The following is a 17,162-nucleotide window of genomic DNA, read 5'->3' as shown; positions in this document are numbered from 1 at the left end:
GAAGTATCCAAGCAACAATAAACAGGGATCAAACAAAAAATAAGATGGAAGGTACAATTAGGTTAAATGGATATATAAGGCCTTTTGAAAGGTACCAAGCTTTGAAGGTAAGGAAAAGATAAAAGGGAATAAAAATACCAGGCAATGTATGTCAATTACTTTTTGCTTTGCAATCAAGAACATGTGTGAATTAATCTATAATTTGTATTTTCTAATTTTCCCTGATATGCTAGGGTAATTTCTGTCCTGGCTTGAGGAAAACAAATGGAAGACTCATAGGTGCTTGCCTGCTGCTACCTTCTGGAATTTTCATTAACTTTGTAATCCACTACCACCCCCATATTGTAAATAGCAACCCCCCTAGATATGTACAAGATGACATATAGGGCAAGTGCTCTGAAAACCAGAAAGATCTTCACAGAATTAGTTATTATCAACATTTGTTACTTGAGCGACAAACATCTGCTGTAATGTTTTTGCCATATTAAAGGCAGTTTTCCTTTTCTTTTCCCCACCCCTTGGCCATTAAATTTTTAAAAATCAATTGAAGGCTATAGAGTAGAAAAACAATTTTTACATTGCTTGTTTTGAGTAATTCATTACAGATTAAATGTATCTGATTTAAAATTAAAAACAGAATATCGGGGTACATATAAGAAATACTCCAAATATATTTCACTTCCATTAAATATTAGCTAAAAAAAATACATATTTAAAAAATGAAGAGAGAAAGCAAGGAAAAGAATGACAAAAGACAAGGCAATGGAGAAAGGGATAGTGATATTGGATGGGAAAAGAGAGAGAGAGAGAGGCGGGAAGGAGGGCAAACTGAGAGGGCTAGTTCTTAAATGCTATTAATGTTCTTCTCACATTCTTGCAATGCCAGTGGATGGTTTACTCACTACTCCTTAATTGCCTTAATCTGGAAACTTCCAAACTCCACTAAGAATAGGGCATCTTCTGCAGCGTGGGTGGCCAAAGGGGCAAAAGTGTTTTCTGAGCTGCAGTTTGGGTCCAGTGTGACAGAGAATTGTTCTGTGGCTCCCAACTCAAGACTTCATGTTTTGCCTTCTCTTTAGCCCTCTCTATTATTAGTATAGACCATTGAATCAAAAATATATATATACTTATCTATGGTACACTTTCTAAGTACCTGGCACTGGGTGAGGAAGCCATGAAAAGCAGTAATTAATGTTAAAAACAGTTAACTGAATGAAAGAAATACTGATAATTATGAAATATTTGTGTTTTGCTTTTTCTTCTGTAATTACAGGATTTGGAGTTTTTACTGAACAAGTTGATGAAGCTGTGGAAAATGGATCTAAATGGAAATCCTGTTTGTCTCAAACCAAAATACAGAGACAGACTGATATTGGTGTCCAAATCACTGGGTACATGTTTATATTATATTAATATTATTTTCTTAAGAGAAAAAGACCTGGTTCACCTTTTAGCTAATTTATCAGCAAGCCTTTAGAAATATAAATATGACATCTGGATCTACAAAAATGGTCAAGTTTAAATCTGATATTTTGAATAAAAGTTAAAATTGAGAAATAAAACAGGAACAATATCTACTGTTCAGAAATAATTAATCAAGGTACCAGATACTTTTTCTTTAAAACAGAAAATATGGCTGTAACCAAAAAAAAAAATTGGTCATCAATGTGTAGAACTTGCTCACCTTTTGCCAAATTTCCATTGGTACAAATCCTCTGAAGATCCTGAGACTCTTTAGCTCTTGGTTTTGTAGAGAAAGTTGTTCAAGGTCTTCATTGTTTGACACTTGCCAAATAGTACCTGAGAATAGAGGAGTTATTTTCATTAATAGCGGAGCAGGGCGGGGAGTCCTTTATGAGACCCTTATAAATAAAAACATTCCTGAATACACACTATACTGGGGGAAATGAACCAGAGTTCTTCGGCAGGGTCCAAGTTATATAGCACTGTAGAGACAAGCACTGCCCTCTCACAAAGTAGGATTCATGAGACGTTTCCTGTATTAGAACTTCTGTGACATGTTGTACTTAGGTATAAAAACTAATGCACGGAAAACCATTTCAAAGCTCATAGCTGTAGTAAACCTTGATTAATTATAATGCTAGTGCAGTGGTTCTCTTGGGAGAAGAAGAGATTGACAGAGAGCATATCAGAAAAATCCAAGATGATTTTTCAAAATACATATGTGAGGGTCATACCCTGCCCACCCTGTACCCCACCAGCCAAGGGTAGGGAACAGAGAATACACAGGGAGAATAGTCTCTACAGATGATTCTGCTACGCACCACCCTCAACTCTCCATCTCCTCTCCTCTCTGCCCATCATACACAATTCTATTAGTCCACTTCCCTTAGGAAGTAGAGTAAATATTATTAACATTTGATAATTAAGAATCTTCCAGTGTTTATGGAACCACTTCTGGAAACACTGCTCATATACAGTACTGTAGGCAATGCGTAAAAGATAAGGAGATGTGTATACTGATCTTCAAATAAAGAAGATTTATTCAAAGTTTTTAAAAATAAATATTTTCTATAACATCTTATTATAAATTGCATATTTCTTCTAGAAAATGAAGAAAATATAGAAAAAATAAATATTTTTAATCCTGCTATAAATCTGTTAACACTTTAGTATATGTCCTTTCTGTCTTTATTCTATTCATATACACATGTCTAAACATTCTCTGTTTTTAGCTTGTCTCATTTTAATTTCTTTCTTTTTCCTAAGTGCAAACCAAAAAACACAAATTAACTCAGGGCCTGGTAAGAACTACGGGGAGCCATTTTCTGTTTTGTTAGTAACCTAGTCCTGATCAAACAGAATGACAATCCCCACACTTGGTTTACTATGTGTGAGTGGAAGCAAATTTGGGGCTGAGAACAACTCATTAACACCAATCTCACAGGTCTCTGATCTTGTGTCCATTACTTGGCTACCCCTCCTGAACCACTTGTACACCTAATAACCGCAAATAAGATCATTTGCTAAAAGTGAGATAGAATCAGATTTAACAAGGCATAGACTCTCAGTCATTTCTCAGTTTTTTCTGGAACATTAATATAAGGAGACAGGGTTATGGTAAAAGTCCTGGATCATTCCTTATCCTTATAATAGATGTTTTAAAACTATGTACTGATTTACACACATCACATCCAATAATATATTAACCAATTATATGATTATTAATAAAAACAGATCTGGAAAGATATCAATAAGTAAAAGTGTTTGAGAATCTGAGCATAAAACAATGACCTTTAATGTAAAGTTATAAGTACTAAGATGTATGATGATAAAATATTTAGCCAAGTTCTTATATTATAATCTGGAGAGCGCTATTGTTGTTAAAATAAGTGCATGAGACAAGATGCAGAAACAACTATACTTCTAGAGTTTATGGATCTAGTTTATATTTCTAGTTTTATCACTTGATTTTGTACTTTGTGTATACCAATACTATGGATCATATTTAAGTGCCAATGTTAATACTTTCAGTAGTATCATAAATATTTTATCAGTATACATATCATTTTTCCCTGTAATAATATAATCTAACAATTTTTACTACATCCTTTCTACGTTCTGAGATCTAGGAGAAGATATTACATGGATGATGAAAGAAAATATATTTACTTTCAAAAATACTATATTGCAAACTTTGCTAGAAAATACAGTCTTTATCTTAAGGCCACCTGTATTCATGTAATTAAAAAGGTAATATAAAATGTCCTATAAATTTACAGTATCTCCATTTATAATAGACTACTATCAGCCATTAAAAACTGTGTTTAAAGAAAAACATAAAATGCTCACAATACAATATTAAAAAGTAGGCTGCAATGCTTATAGAGAATTCCAATTTTATATAATACATATACATACATAGAAAACAAAAAATGCTAAAAAATATATGAAAGTGTTATCAGTGGTTTTTAGAGATTATTTTTGGTTGCAGAATACAAGCAATGTTAATTTTCTTCTTTTTTTTTGTATTTTCCAAATATCTTAAACATACAAAAATTATTTGTAATTTAAGATGTTCAATTTTCAAAACTTTTTTAAAGGAACAAAATATAAAGATAGATAGTTGAAATCTCACTTCATAGAACCAAGAAGCCAGCTATGTGGGTTGTTTCTATTATAGCCTATGTGCTAGGATATAAAAGCATTATTAATGTATGTGCTTTTAAAATACCATGTTACATACATAAAACTTCTTATTCACTTTAAGATAAAATATATTTTGCTTTTTCCTAAATATAACCATATTATTTAAATTAATGGATATTTAATTTTTGTTGAGTATGACATTTTTGTTTTTAAAAATAACAATATAATGTATATATGACCATAGATGGGTGACCATACATCAAATTGTTTACAGTGATTATCTCTGTCAGTGATGGGAAGAAGTATGGATAGTAACACAGAGCCTTTTTATGTTTTCTCCGTCATGTTTCAGTTGTTTATAATAAGCATATATCTTTTTTAAAATCAGAAAAAATAATCAAAAATAAATAAAAGCTACACAAAAATAGAGAAGTTGTGTAAGTAAGGCACTTTAAAAAGAAATGTATTTCAGCCTACAGTGTAACTTAAGTTCATGTGTCCTAAACCAGAAAACTATAAATTTTACCTACATGTTGATATTTATATATTGTATTTTTTAACATGTATATTTTTCTCTAGAATTCCTTGATGGAAAAGAAATTAAAAAGATGGAAAGACAATTCCTAATAAATTGGAAAGCATCCAAAGATGCCAAGAAAATCAGCAAGAAAAAGAACACTAATAAAGAGGATGCAAGTAACTCATACTTGAGTAAGTAGGCTGTCATTCAGTAGCTGACCACATCTACTAGCAAAGGGGAATAGTCTACTCAACAACAACAAAAATTCAGAGAAATAGGAAGCTTTATTTAGATTTTTTGTTTAAGGCATTTGGGTTTTTTAACTTATTTATAACACCTAGGAAATTTAACCTGTAATGTTTATAAATGAAAATGTAGCCACGATCAGGAAAAGCTGTGTTTGGTTGAGTATGACTATGTCGGCCATGGAAACGGAGAGCCATTAAGAGTGGGGGAAATGTATAATTTTACATCTGGCAAAAGTCCATGATATTGGTTATGTAAAAGGTGAAAAAACAATCAGCTATGTAAATTGTGAAACCTAAGTTACCAGTATATTTGTTTAGCAACAGTGCAAAAATCTCATTTTTCATTGGGATAGAAAATAAAAATGTATCACAGCCACATCTGTGGCCTATATTCTGTGGCCTGTCCCCTTTCATATGCACGCACCCCAACACTTGCATATTTTGATTATCATATGCCTAAGGCTGTATTGCAAAGGACACGGCCAACCTCCCTTGCCTAAGTTATGCAACTAAATGTAGCCAGTGTAACGGGTAACAATGATCTTTTTCACATTGGGTAGCATCCTAGAATAAGTCTTCACAGATTCCGTAGTCCACAACACTGGGATGAGCCCCTTCCTCCATTCCATGAAAGTGGCTGAATGCTAACGGTCTTCCTGTTCCATAGCTAACAGAGGATGGGGGCATGGAAAGGGGTTAGGCCAGGGGAATGGGAAAGGGAAACTGTAACAGTGAACTGAGGCTTTGTGCATATCTTAGGAGCTCTGTCTCCAGGACAAGGAGGTTGAGGTGAGGAGAAGCAGAGCAGAGGTGGAAAGGCATGGAGCTCTGATGATTTTGCCATGTCTATTGAATACAAACTGTGGAAAATCATTTTAAAGAATGGAACTTTTTGAGCTGATAGTATCCCCATGAATCATGATACTATGTTGACAATGTGAATTTCTCAAGATCTGAAACCTATAAAACAGACAGAAGCCATTTCTCCTCCTCTGTTTACCTGTGGCTGGCTGTGAGAGGTAGAACAAGACCCAGGCTAAGGAGTCCAGTATTTTACATATTTTCAGTGTTATAGCAAAGATGCCAAAGTGCCTAATTAGTATTGAAGTACTCACAGAATTCAACACCAGCTCTCACCCCAAAATTAAGCCTACTCTAAAATAATGTAGTTTCCTTCATCTTAATAGATTTCATAAATTCTTGCTAATTCGGAGACAATTAGATTAATTTTAAGTTTGCCAATGCAATTTGACAAAATAATATAATGTGCCTTAAAGTTTACAATTTTAAAAGCTTATAGCTATTTAATTTTCTCACTAAAATCCTTATTAATCTCTTTATCATCTAGTATGACCTCCAACTAATTAACAAAAGCAATCCTTAAAGCCATGTAGATACACTAACAACTATCTGAAAAGGAAATTAGGAAAACAATTTCACATACAATAGCACCCAAAAGAATAAAATACCTGGGAATAAACTAAACTAAGAAGATAGAAGAATTGTATGCTGAAAACTATAAATGACTGATGAAAGAAATTAAAATACAAGTGAATGGAAAAGATAGCCTGTGTTCAAGGACTGAAACATTTACTATTGTTAAAATGTCCATAATACCCAAAAGCATCTACAGATACAATGCAATCCCTATCAAAATCCCAACGGCATTTTTCACAGAAATAGAAAACAACTCTAAAATTCATATGGAACCACAAAAGATCACAAAGTAGCCAAATCAACCTTGAAAAAGACAAATAAAGCTAGAGGCATCAAAACTTCCTGATTTTAAAACACAGTGTAAGGCTACAGTAATCAAAACAGTTTGGTACCAGCATAAAACACATACAGATATACGGAACAGAACAGAGAACTCAAAAGTAAATCCACAGCTAAATGGTCAACTGATCTTTGACAAGGGTGCCAAACATACACAATGGGGAAAAGGCAGTCTCTTTAACAGAATTATGAAAACTGAATAGTCACATGCAAAAGAATGAGACTGGACCCTTATCTTACACCTTACACAAATTAACACAAATAGATTAAAATAAAGACTTAAACATAAGGCCCCAAACTGTAAAACTCCTAGAGGAAAATACAAAGGGACAGCCTCATGAGATTAGTATTGGCAATAATTTCATGGCTATGACACAAAAAGCACAGACCACAAAAACAAAAATTAACAAGTGTGACAAACTAAAAAGTTTCTGCACAGCAAAGGAAACAGTGAAAAGGCAATCTATAGAATGAGAGAAAATATTTGCAAACCATATATCTGATATGAGGTTAAGCTCCAAAAGAAAAAAGATTCTCTTACAACCCGATAGCAAAAAAAAAAAAAAGTCTAATAACCCAATTTTAAAAAGAGCTAGGGAACTGGACAGACATAACTCCAAAGAAGACCTACAAATGGCCAACAGGTATAAATAAAAATGCTCAATGTCACTAATCAGAAAGATGCAAATCAAAATCACAATGAGTTATCACCTCACATCTGTCAGGATGGCTATTATCAAAAAAGCAAATGACAAATGTTCGTGAGGATGTGGAGAAATTAAGAGCCCTTGCACATTGTTGGTGGGAAGGCAAAATGGTGCAGCCGCTATGAAAAACAGTATAGCAGTGCCTCAAAATTTTAAAATAGAACTACCTATGATCCAGCAATCCCATTTCTGGGTATTTATCCAAAATAATTAAATGAGAATCTCAAAGAGATATTAGAACTCCTGTGTTCACTGCAGCACTATTCACAATAGCCAAGATGTGGAAACCACCTAAATGTCCATTGACAAATGAATGCATAAGGAAAATGCAGTATATACATACAATAGAATACTATTTATCCTTTAAAAAGAAGGATATTTCTACAATATGTGACAGCATGGATGAAACTTGAGGACATTATACTGAATGAAACAAGCCACTCAGAGAAAGACAAATACTAAATGATTCCATTTATATGAGGTATCTAAAACAGTGACATTCATAGCATCGAAGAATGAAATGGTTGCTAGAGGGTGGAGGGAGGGGGAAATGGAGAGTTACTAAACAATGGGCATAAAGCTTCAGTCAAGCAAGATGAATCTAGAGATCTGCTGTACAAAGCTGTATCTATAGTCAATCATAGTGTATTTTACACATAAAAATTTGTTAACAGGATATATCTCACATTAAGAGTTTTTACCACCATTTTTAAAAAGACCTATAGGATATTATATAGCACAGAAGTATCATTTCATTCCTTATTGTAGTTGCTATTATGACAACCATTAACAATTTAAAATGGAAAGCACTCCAGTCTAGGAAGCAAAGAACAGAGGGCAAGGGAAGAAAAGACAGCTAATATTTACTGTGCCAAACATTTCAGATATTTACACACATTATTGCATTTAATCACTATAATTTGTAGGGCAGATAATTATTATGTCCATTTTGCAGATGAGAAAGCGGAGTTTTAGAACGATGAAATAAATTATCTGAGCTCACAAAGACAGCAGGTGGTATGGTGACTAATCAACGTTATCTAACTTCATGAAACAACTCCAGCTCCTAGTGACCACTCTAGTGATGACTGGCTGAATTGGGCTTAGGCGTAAGGACAAAAATGTCTGCTCTACTTAGAGATTCACTTAGGTATGGTGGGAATTTAGGAAAATCTGCAGATGTGTAAACATGTGATATGTAAATTTTTATGAATAAAATGGAACGAGGAAGAATATGGAATAATAGATTATTAAAGAACTTTGAAATTTTAAAAGTATTCAAATAGATATGACTTACTATATTGAAAAACAGACTCTAAGGTCAATTAAAATAAAACTGAAACAAATTGAAAGCTGACTCGCTGCAATAGAAAATTATCTTGAGTTTCCTCAGGAATACTTACTCTCCCTTGGCCACTTGTAGATACTCTTCTCTCTCACCTCCTACACGTTTGCCATTCCTACCCAAACAAATGATACAGTTCTGAACTTCTGAGGCTTAAAAACAGTGACATCCCTAGATATGTGTATATAACACACAATAACTCTATCCTTAGGTATGTGGCCAATAGCTTACACTATGGTCTTTATGCAAGGCTCTGTCATTACTGCTCAAGAGAAATGGAAAACATGAATTAAAGTCCAGAAGATACATGTTTTTAAAACTTACAGTATACCTTCAAATCTTTAGAAAAGCAAAGATGAACCTTTTAAAGACACCCTTGTACAACCAAATACATTTTAAGTGAACAGGAATTCTTAGGAAGAGAGCAACTTTTATACTTCCTGAATTTCTACATATTTTTGATAGCCTTGTAAATTTGGAACTCTATATTAGGGACATATGGTAAGATTATAGGGATTCGGACCTCAGATTTTATTATCTTACAATAAAAATCTTGTCCTACATATAGCCACATATCTATATAACTCAAAATTGAAAACAAAATCACTTAATAAAATCCAAAATGTATGCATATCTTTTAGCACTGACTTCTGTAATGCTTCGATGGAAACATTTATTTATTCATTTAATAAACATTTATTGAGCACCTTTGATGTGTCCCAGACTATGCTAAGGCATGGGAATTGGAAGTGATTAAAGCAGTCCCCCACTTAAAGGGAAATCACTGCTAGAAATGGAGAATGGTCTATAATGATGTAGAATGTTAAGGGCCAAAATAAAGGCATGAACGTATTTCAAAAACTATGTGACTAATCTACTTCCTAAAAGTTAAACACTCTGAAAAAATAAACTCAGAACAGCAAAACACAAGGGAAGGTAATATTTATAGTAATGTTGGTGTACACATTTTGTCTATGAGAATTGATTATAAACTTTCCTGTGTAGGTTTTTATGTATGAAAATTTGTGATATTTTATCTTGGACATTTTTAATTGGTTTTACCATAGATCTATTTAACGTTTTTTAATTCCACTTCATAAAATATAATTTTAGACAGTCTAATGCTGTTGTATGCCATGTTTACAATTTAGTTATTGATTTCAAAGCAGAATGCTTTTAATTCTTTGTATGCTACAGGTAACTTTGAAACAATGCATCACATAGTTCCTGTTTATTACCCACAGGTGGGTAAACCAAAATTAGTCTTTTTCTCTGATGTACAGAGATACCTTCCAAATAGAAATGCATCTCTAGAAAACTCTCAAGAAGATAACCCTAAAGTTACTGAAGAGACCAGGTGGGTTCTTTCAAATATTTGTGAGATTTATCTTTTGTGGGAGGATGGGACATCTTGACTGTCAACAGCACAGAGAAAGAGAGGCCCATCATCTGTCTCTCCTTGTTCTGTTCTCAATTCTTCTCTGCCAAGCACCAAAGAAAAAAAAAGAAGTTCACTATTGGTCTGCCCAGTCACAAAGTTGAGGTGGAAGGGGGCTGGTCAAGAAGTGCAGTCATTCCCTGAGGTAGGACAGGTGACAGGAAAGTCCCAGGAGCAGCAGGTATGGATGTGTGAAGGAGCAGGGATCATATCCAAGGAGCCTGAGTGAGGCCCAGCTGATGATGGGTGGTCCACTAGAGAATGGATGAGGACAGCAAGGGCATGTGGTGGCAGAAAGGAGGGGAAGCCGGGACACTGCAGAGGTCGGCTACTTGTACCATTTCCCCAAACCAAAGCGTCTTCATCTGGTCTCTCAGAAGGAGACATTAAAAGTTCATTAGATTCTCAAAGGGGTTTATAATCCAAAAAATGTTTAAGAATCACTGTTCTAAACCTTGAGAATATAAATAATTTAGCTCCATGTGAATCGGCTGTAAGTCTCCTGATGAGAAGAAAATTGCTTTTTGGGTTTTAAAAGATGATACTGCTTTCATATAATGAGAAATCCTAACAGAAGATAACTTTGTTTATTCATAAATCTATGAATAAATAGACTTATTTATTATATGTCAGGCAGAACTGAATATAAAAACTCAAATGAGATAGTCCTGATCTCAGAGACCTTCCAACAAGCTAGTTGGAGAGTCAAATGTGATACAGTTACTGTACAGTGTGATGAATGCTATGGACATTATAAACCAGATCATAATACAGCCTATAAATTATTCAGCTTTTTCATTTATTATCAAAAAATGATTGCTCTAATGAAGGCCAAAAGCATATTTCATTGAGAAAGTAATCAGAGCCAGTAGACATACTTTGGAATACATTTCCTTTTTCCAGAACTGTCTGCTGAAGGTCAGGTGGGTTTTCACGAGACCCTCTTCGCAGGGTCCAGTCAAGAGATGGTGTCTTAGCATTCCTTAACGGAGCGATCTGAGGAAGACTCATAAGCAACACTGCTGCATGTCCTACCCTATCCCAGGGAGACTGGCTTAAGCTTGCCAGGGCAGGCTTCCGGGAGCCTCCTGTGGGTCTATAAATGCTTTACTGGGAGAGAAGAGGAAGGGTATGCAGGATGCAGGGAGTCCTAGTTTCAGTCTTGCCTCCTCTCCACACACACACACACACACACACACACGGCAAGTTGTGTGAAAATTTGCTTTACTACTTATGCCCTGTGATTACCATCAAAACCTTAGCCAGCTTGTCCATAGCACCCCAACAGTTTCTTAAAGATTTACACAACTGGTGTCAATTCCACAACACTGTTCTTGAGTTGTGTTTCTTGCCAAGTATTTTGAAAGGTCTTGCTAATACATTACCAAAGTAAAAAAGAAAACAATAAAAATGGACACAGAAAACAGTGGTAAATTCTATACATTGTCACACACACTTTGAGCTGTGAGCTGTGGCACATGCCATATATTCTATAGCTCCAAGCAAAGCTCTCATCACTAGAACTGCACTGACAAAACAGCAAATAAATCACTCTATTTTAATTTTCCCAACTAGGAACACTCAGTACTAAGCTAAATGCATTTTAAACTCCTATGTACTATAAAAACATCCTAAAAGAAGCCAGCAGAATAGGGGGGTTCCTGTGAAAGAACATAAAGAATGTCACTAGCAGTGAAATTGATCATGTTCGACCCTGAGTCTTTAGTTTCATAATGTGAAAAAAAAATTACATATTTTAAATGTTTTTTATTTCCTCAGGTAACATTTTTACTGAGGGCATGCCAAAATATCATTTTGTTATCACAAAAGATTTAAATCTTGTTAAATGGGAAAATCAGTTCTACCTCTCTTTTATAAAAGGTGACCAAAAATATGATGAAATTTCATTGAGCTCTTGATATAGATTTTTAGTGTGCCTATTGCTAACATTTTACTAACTTAGTATAAAGCTAAGTTAGTAAAGTGTTAAAAACAAAATACCTAGCCCAAACACAAAGAATAGATTTTTAGTTTTTAAAAAGTTGATGAAAGCAACTCCTTCCCTTAATTACTTCAAGGGAAGCAATGAGCTGGCATCAGCAGACACACGGCCCACAGTCCACATTTAATATTCGGGGTGGAAAGCCTGCTCAGAAGTGAGAAGGAGCTTAGAGTGCTTTTTCCAAAATGCTAAAAGTCTGTGCCCCATGCGCCTTTAAGTATCCATATACTGGGAGCTGTGCCTGAATCCCATGGAACGCAGTGAAGCAACATCTGTCCACTGACAGTGGAGTGTTTTCTACCTCCTTCACAAATGCATGCAGTCTGTGCTCATGTATATTTACACAAGCCTTCCTTCCCTACAGGGAGGAAAAAGTCAGACTCATTGATGTTGTTTTTGACCCTCAAACTGAAGTCGATACTATCAATGTACACTTTAATTAAAGATTAGTTCAAAACTATTTTTTACTTAAAGGCTCATTCTGAACAAATGCTTTCAGTGTTCAATTAAAAATAATATATGGTATTAAACAAAAAATGTACACATTATTGCTTCTTTCTGTGTTTGTCACAGTAAATACTTCTGACAGATGTTTCCTCTTTTCGAACATGCTAGGAGGTGCTTGAGCCTTAGTAATTTTAAAATAGACATTAAATACATTTATGTATTATAAAGAAGATCCACTGAGAATACTGTACAGCACTATACAATAAAAAAAGCAAATTGTTGCTTGATTAACTATCTTACAAGCCTAAGCAATATCAATAGAGTCAATTCATCTCTCGTTAATGCAAAAATAATAACTTTCTAACTGGGTTAGAATGCCCTTAGTTTCAAATACCTTTAAGAAATGTGAATCTCTGGGACCCATAATTCACAGGAAATGTTCATTGTACATTATTTAACTATTTATAAAATTCCTACTATCTTCAGTTAAAATATGGAAACATTAGATTTCTTTGAGTTAAAAAGTGAACTTTAAAAACGGTAAAAATAAGTTGCTTTCACCACTGTTAGGTTATGTTTGAACAATTTCCTATGTGCTTCAAAGATAATTTTTAAAACTTAGAAAATATTTTAGTCACAAAGCTCTGGGATGATCTTATATAAACTTATTTGCAGAATTCTAAATGCCTTTAATTTCATTGTGTTGAACCTAACCTCAGTATAATTCATTTTATAGGTAAAATAAATGTATATGTAATCAATAATGTAGGTATAATGTTAAGATTTTGATATGACGTTCTCAAAGCACCCTTTTGAAATTAGGACATCCCCCGCACCCCCCTCAAAAAAATAAAAAGCAATTATGGTAAGCAACAAAGTTTTTAGAAACAGACTAAGGTAGCTTTTGTGACTTCTAGTCTCAATTGTCAATGGCTTATTCTGTGAATAAAGAGTTAAGTAACATGTCATTTATAAGAATTATATTATTTTCCAGTCTCTTTTGAAAGCTGAATCTTCATTACCCAAATTTTAAAAACGTAGAACCCTTTGAGAGGAAAATACTATCAGCCCCATTTTCTAAATGGGGACGTGAGCACTGGCGAGGCCCAGTTAGAGGGGCCCAAAGTCACATATTGCCATGAGGCAGAATAGGGACTTGAATCCAGGTCGCTAACTTCAAAAGCCAAGCTCTCAATGACTCTGGAAGGGAATGTTAAAAATTCTCTCAGGTATAAGCAGGGTGAAGTAGGTGAGGGAAGCAGGTGAAAATATGATTGAGGTGAACTGGAGAGCACAAGTCCAACTAAAGGCAACTCTATCTACTTGGCTCTAAAACAATGTAGTCAGGCAGATATGCTGAACTTGAGAAATTATATTAGTTGACAAGCAAGATATCTAGATTGTGAAATCATCTGACTTTAAAATATTGGGTCAATTTTTTTCTTAAAAAATATCTATTAAGATACATAAAAAAGAAAAAAAAATGGTGCTAGCAATGATATCGAGCAACTGGAACTCTAAGGCACTAGGAATTCAAAAATAGTACAGCCACTTTGGAAAACAGTTTGACATATCCTTATAAAGTTAAACATGGACTTACCACATCAACAGTCCCATTCCTAAGTATTTTCCAAAGTGAAACAAACCTATACTCACACAAAAATCTGTACCCAAATGTTTATAGTGGCTTATTTACAATCACCGAAAAAAGGAAACAACCCAAGGGTCTCCAGACTGGGGAATGTATAAACTGTGGTATATCCACACAATGGAATACTACTCAGCATTACAAAGGAATGACGTGGTGATACATGAAACCACATGGATAGATCTCAAGAGCATTATATAAGCGAAAGAAGCCAGACTTAAAAGCCTAAATACTGTATGAGTCTATGATATTCTGGCAAAGGCAAAACTACAAAGACAGAAAACATCAGTAGTTGCCTAGGACTAGGGGTTGACTACAAAGGGTTAGCACAAAGAAAAAAATTCTAGGGGAGGGAAGAGTGATGAAATATTGCATATCTTTATTGTGGTATTGGCTATACGACTATATGTTTATCAAAACTTGCTGAACGATATACTCAAAAGTGAATTTATCTATGTAAATTATACCTTAATTAAACAATAAGGGGAATAATTGTAAGGTAAAAAAAGCACCAATTATATAAAACCTATGTATGATATATATATATGTATACCTCAAAGCAATATATTTTCTTCACTGTTACATGTGATCATTTTACATTATAAAGATAGGGTTAAGATGACAAATTATTTGACCTATGTTAAAAAAAAAGACAAGTATAATTTTAAGACCTATATCACACTCTGTGAAATAAAATTTATAGCACGCTAAAGCCATGAACTTTCTGGAAGACTAGACAAGAAATCCAAAGAATGACATACAAATATTAAATATAGTACGCTAAAAACCTCAAGCATTAGGATCAGTCTGCCTGGCCTAAATCCTATCTTTGCCACTTACTGTGTGACCTTGGACCAGTTACTTAATCTCTCTGAGCTTCATTTTCTCTACTGTAAGATGTAAAATCCTCAAAATGTTTTTGTAAAGACTAAATGGAAAATAAAGTACATTTTTGTAATGCACTTAGTGCATATAGAGTTAAGTCAGGTATGTTACTAATTTACCTAACAGTTGAAAATTTGAAGATGTTTATCTATTTTTAAAATACTGGTTTCTTGCAGGAATTAGGACTAATCTAGAATCATCAGAGGATCTGGTATCTGCTGCTTGGAGTGGCAGCAGATAGTACAAGGGGGTGGTCCCTAGGGTTGGACTTGTTACATCAGTCCTTTCCAACCTGACCGCTGGGCAGGAGCTGGCCAGTGGCCAACCACTGTTAGCAGTGAAGAGCCTCAGTTGTGCCCCTGCCTCCACCCCTCTTCTGGCAGTAACAGCAGATTCCAGCAGGCCAGGCTGAGGTGAGGATGTGAGATGCCAAAGAGGCAAAACGTAAGGCACCTAATTTGCCTCGCCCTAGTCCTGAGCCACCTTCCCTCCAATATTATTATTTCCATACGTCTCCCAACTCATAAATTTCCCCATTCTTCCCTATACCAGCAGGAGAATCTTTGCTTCCGCTTCCTTTAAAGCCTGAGAAGATTCACATAGTTTAGTGACTAATCATTAGCCTTGTTATGGTCACCTAGATTCTGTTTGCTACTTGTTTTGATAACTTTCATTTTTAAATAATTTAATGTTTTTTTCTCTATTAATACAGGAATCTCTCTTTGAAGTACTCTGAAAGCTTAGTGACAAAAAAAGGTGTACGCAAACCTCGCCTTCTCCATAACCCAAAAGAAAATTTGTTAGAAAAAAAAGAGTCAACTCAGCCTTAAGTGATCTGAAACATTTGCTTTTTACCATTATAGAACTAGGCAACAACATCTTTTGTCGTTGGTAGCTTTATGGTCTCACTATATGAGAAAAACCTTTAAGTTCTTGTTTGATTTGCTTTTTTACTGAATCTGAAACTGCTTTTCAATTGCTTTAATCCCCGTTACATAAAATTTACTGGGAAAATGAAGATGTGTTTTCTCATTCATTAAAAAAAAAGTAATCTTTTTCTTGAATCAATGGTGTTTTGGTGTGCTTCTTTCTAAAGTGTTAAATCTAATTAGTTATTGAGTGGGAATTGACATGAGAGCCTGAAGATTGCGCTGATTCACTCTAATATACTGAAGTGTGAAACGATATATCCAAATTCAAGTGCCACCATTACCATATACTTGGTAGTTCCAATTTAAAAATCTGCTGTAAAGTTTGAAATTTGTCGGCATTGTATCAAGGATAGACTAATAACTTGTTAGAAAATCTCGTGCGTCCACTCAGACTTCGCCTCCGAAGGCGAGGGGTCGGAGACCGGCGGAAGCCTCGGAAGGCTGGGGGCGCGCGGGCCCCGCGCCCCCGGGGCCGGCTTGGAACCCGCCTGGCGGCGCAGCGCCGGCCCCGCTTCCCGCGGGTCCCCGAGCGCAAGACACCTCAGCGAGTTCCTCGCATGGGGACGGGGCCAGGACACATTTTACGTGCAAATAACGACTCAAGGCGGGGGCCCCAGGCGGGCATCGGAGGCGGCCGGCCTGGGCCCGCGCCCCCGGGAGAAGCGACCGAGACCCAGGCCCGTGAACTGTGACTGGGGAACCTCCTCAAGCACCGGCGACAGAGGGAGCCTTCAAGGTACGCGCGGTGTGTCGCAGGGCGGCTGGGCGGCTGGTCCGCAGCACGCGGAGGAGGCTCTACCGCTCTAATCGGGGCAACGTGGACCTTTTACCTCGGGGTGAAGTAAGAGGCTAGCGCGGCGGTGCGGCACCCTCCACGGCGCCTCGCGGAAAACTCAGTCACGCTCCACGAAACGGCAGCGTCTCCGCCCAGCTCGGGGCCTGCCTGGACGGCGCCCGGGCTCAAACGAGTCACTCGCGAAGCGGTTCGGGGGGTCCTAGAACCCAGACCTGGGTTCCGCAGGCGCGGAACGCGGTGCGCGGGGCGTCCCGCCCGGGGAGGCACGGACGCGAGGGGGCGGAGCCAGCCGGCCGCCCCGCCCCTCG

At 36.1% G+C, this 17,162-nt stretch overlaps 1 protein-coding gene across 3 annotated transcripts in view; it reads left to right on the top strand.

Moving 5' to 3' along the window:
* PPP1R42 (protein phosphatase 1 regulatory subunit 42) overlaps window positions 1-16,190 on the top strand; it is a 37,504-nt gene extending 21,314 nt beyond the window's left edge. The window contains exons 6-9 of one of the 3 annotated variants that reach the window (XR_005648334.1): window positions 1,274-1,391; window positions 4,690-4,821; window positions 9,990-10,063; window positions 15,839-15,974. Coding sequence is in view for 2 of the 3 variants with exons in the window: in XM_039841801.1 (XP_039697735.1) it covers window positions 1,274-1,391; window positions 4,690-4,821; window positions 9,904-10,063; window positions 15,839-15,956 (528 nt within the window). In the remaining variant the exon portion in view is untranslated. Of the gene's footprint in view, window positions 1-1,273; window positions 1,392-4,689; window positions 4,822-9,903; window positions 10,064-15,838 lie in introns of those variants that run through there. The other 2 variants (XM_039841801.1, XM_039841802.1) reach the window with 2 other exon arrangements.
* The last annotated feature ends 972 nt before the right edge of the window (window positions 16,191-17,162 follow it).

The sequence above is a fragment of the Pteropus medius genome, unplaced genomic scaffold, assembly GCF_902729225.1.
Source record: "Pteropus medius unplaced genomic scaffold, Ma_sr-lr_union100, whole genome shotgun sequence".
Lineage (NCBI taxonomy): Eukaryota > Metazoa > Chordata > Mammalia > Chiroptera > Pteropodidae > Pteropus > Pteropus medius.
The sequence above is the reverse complement of the archived record's forward strand: the minus strand, read 5'-3'. Positions and strand labels throughout refer to the sequence as shown.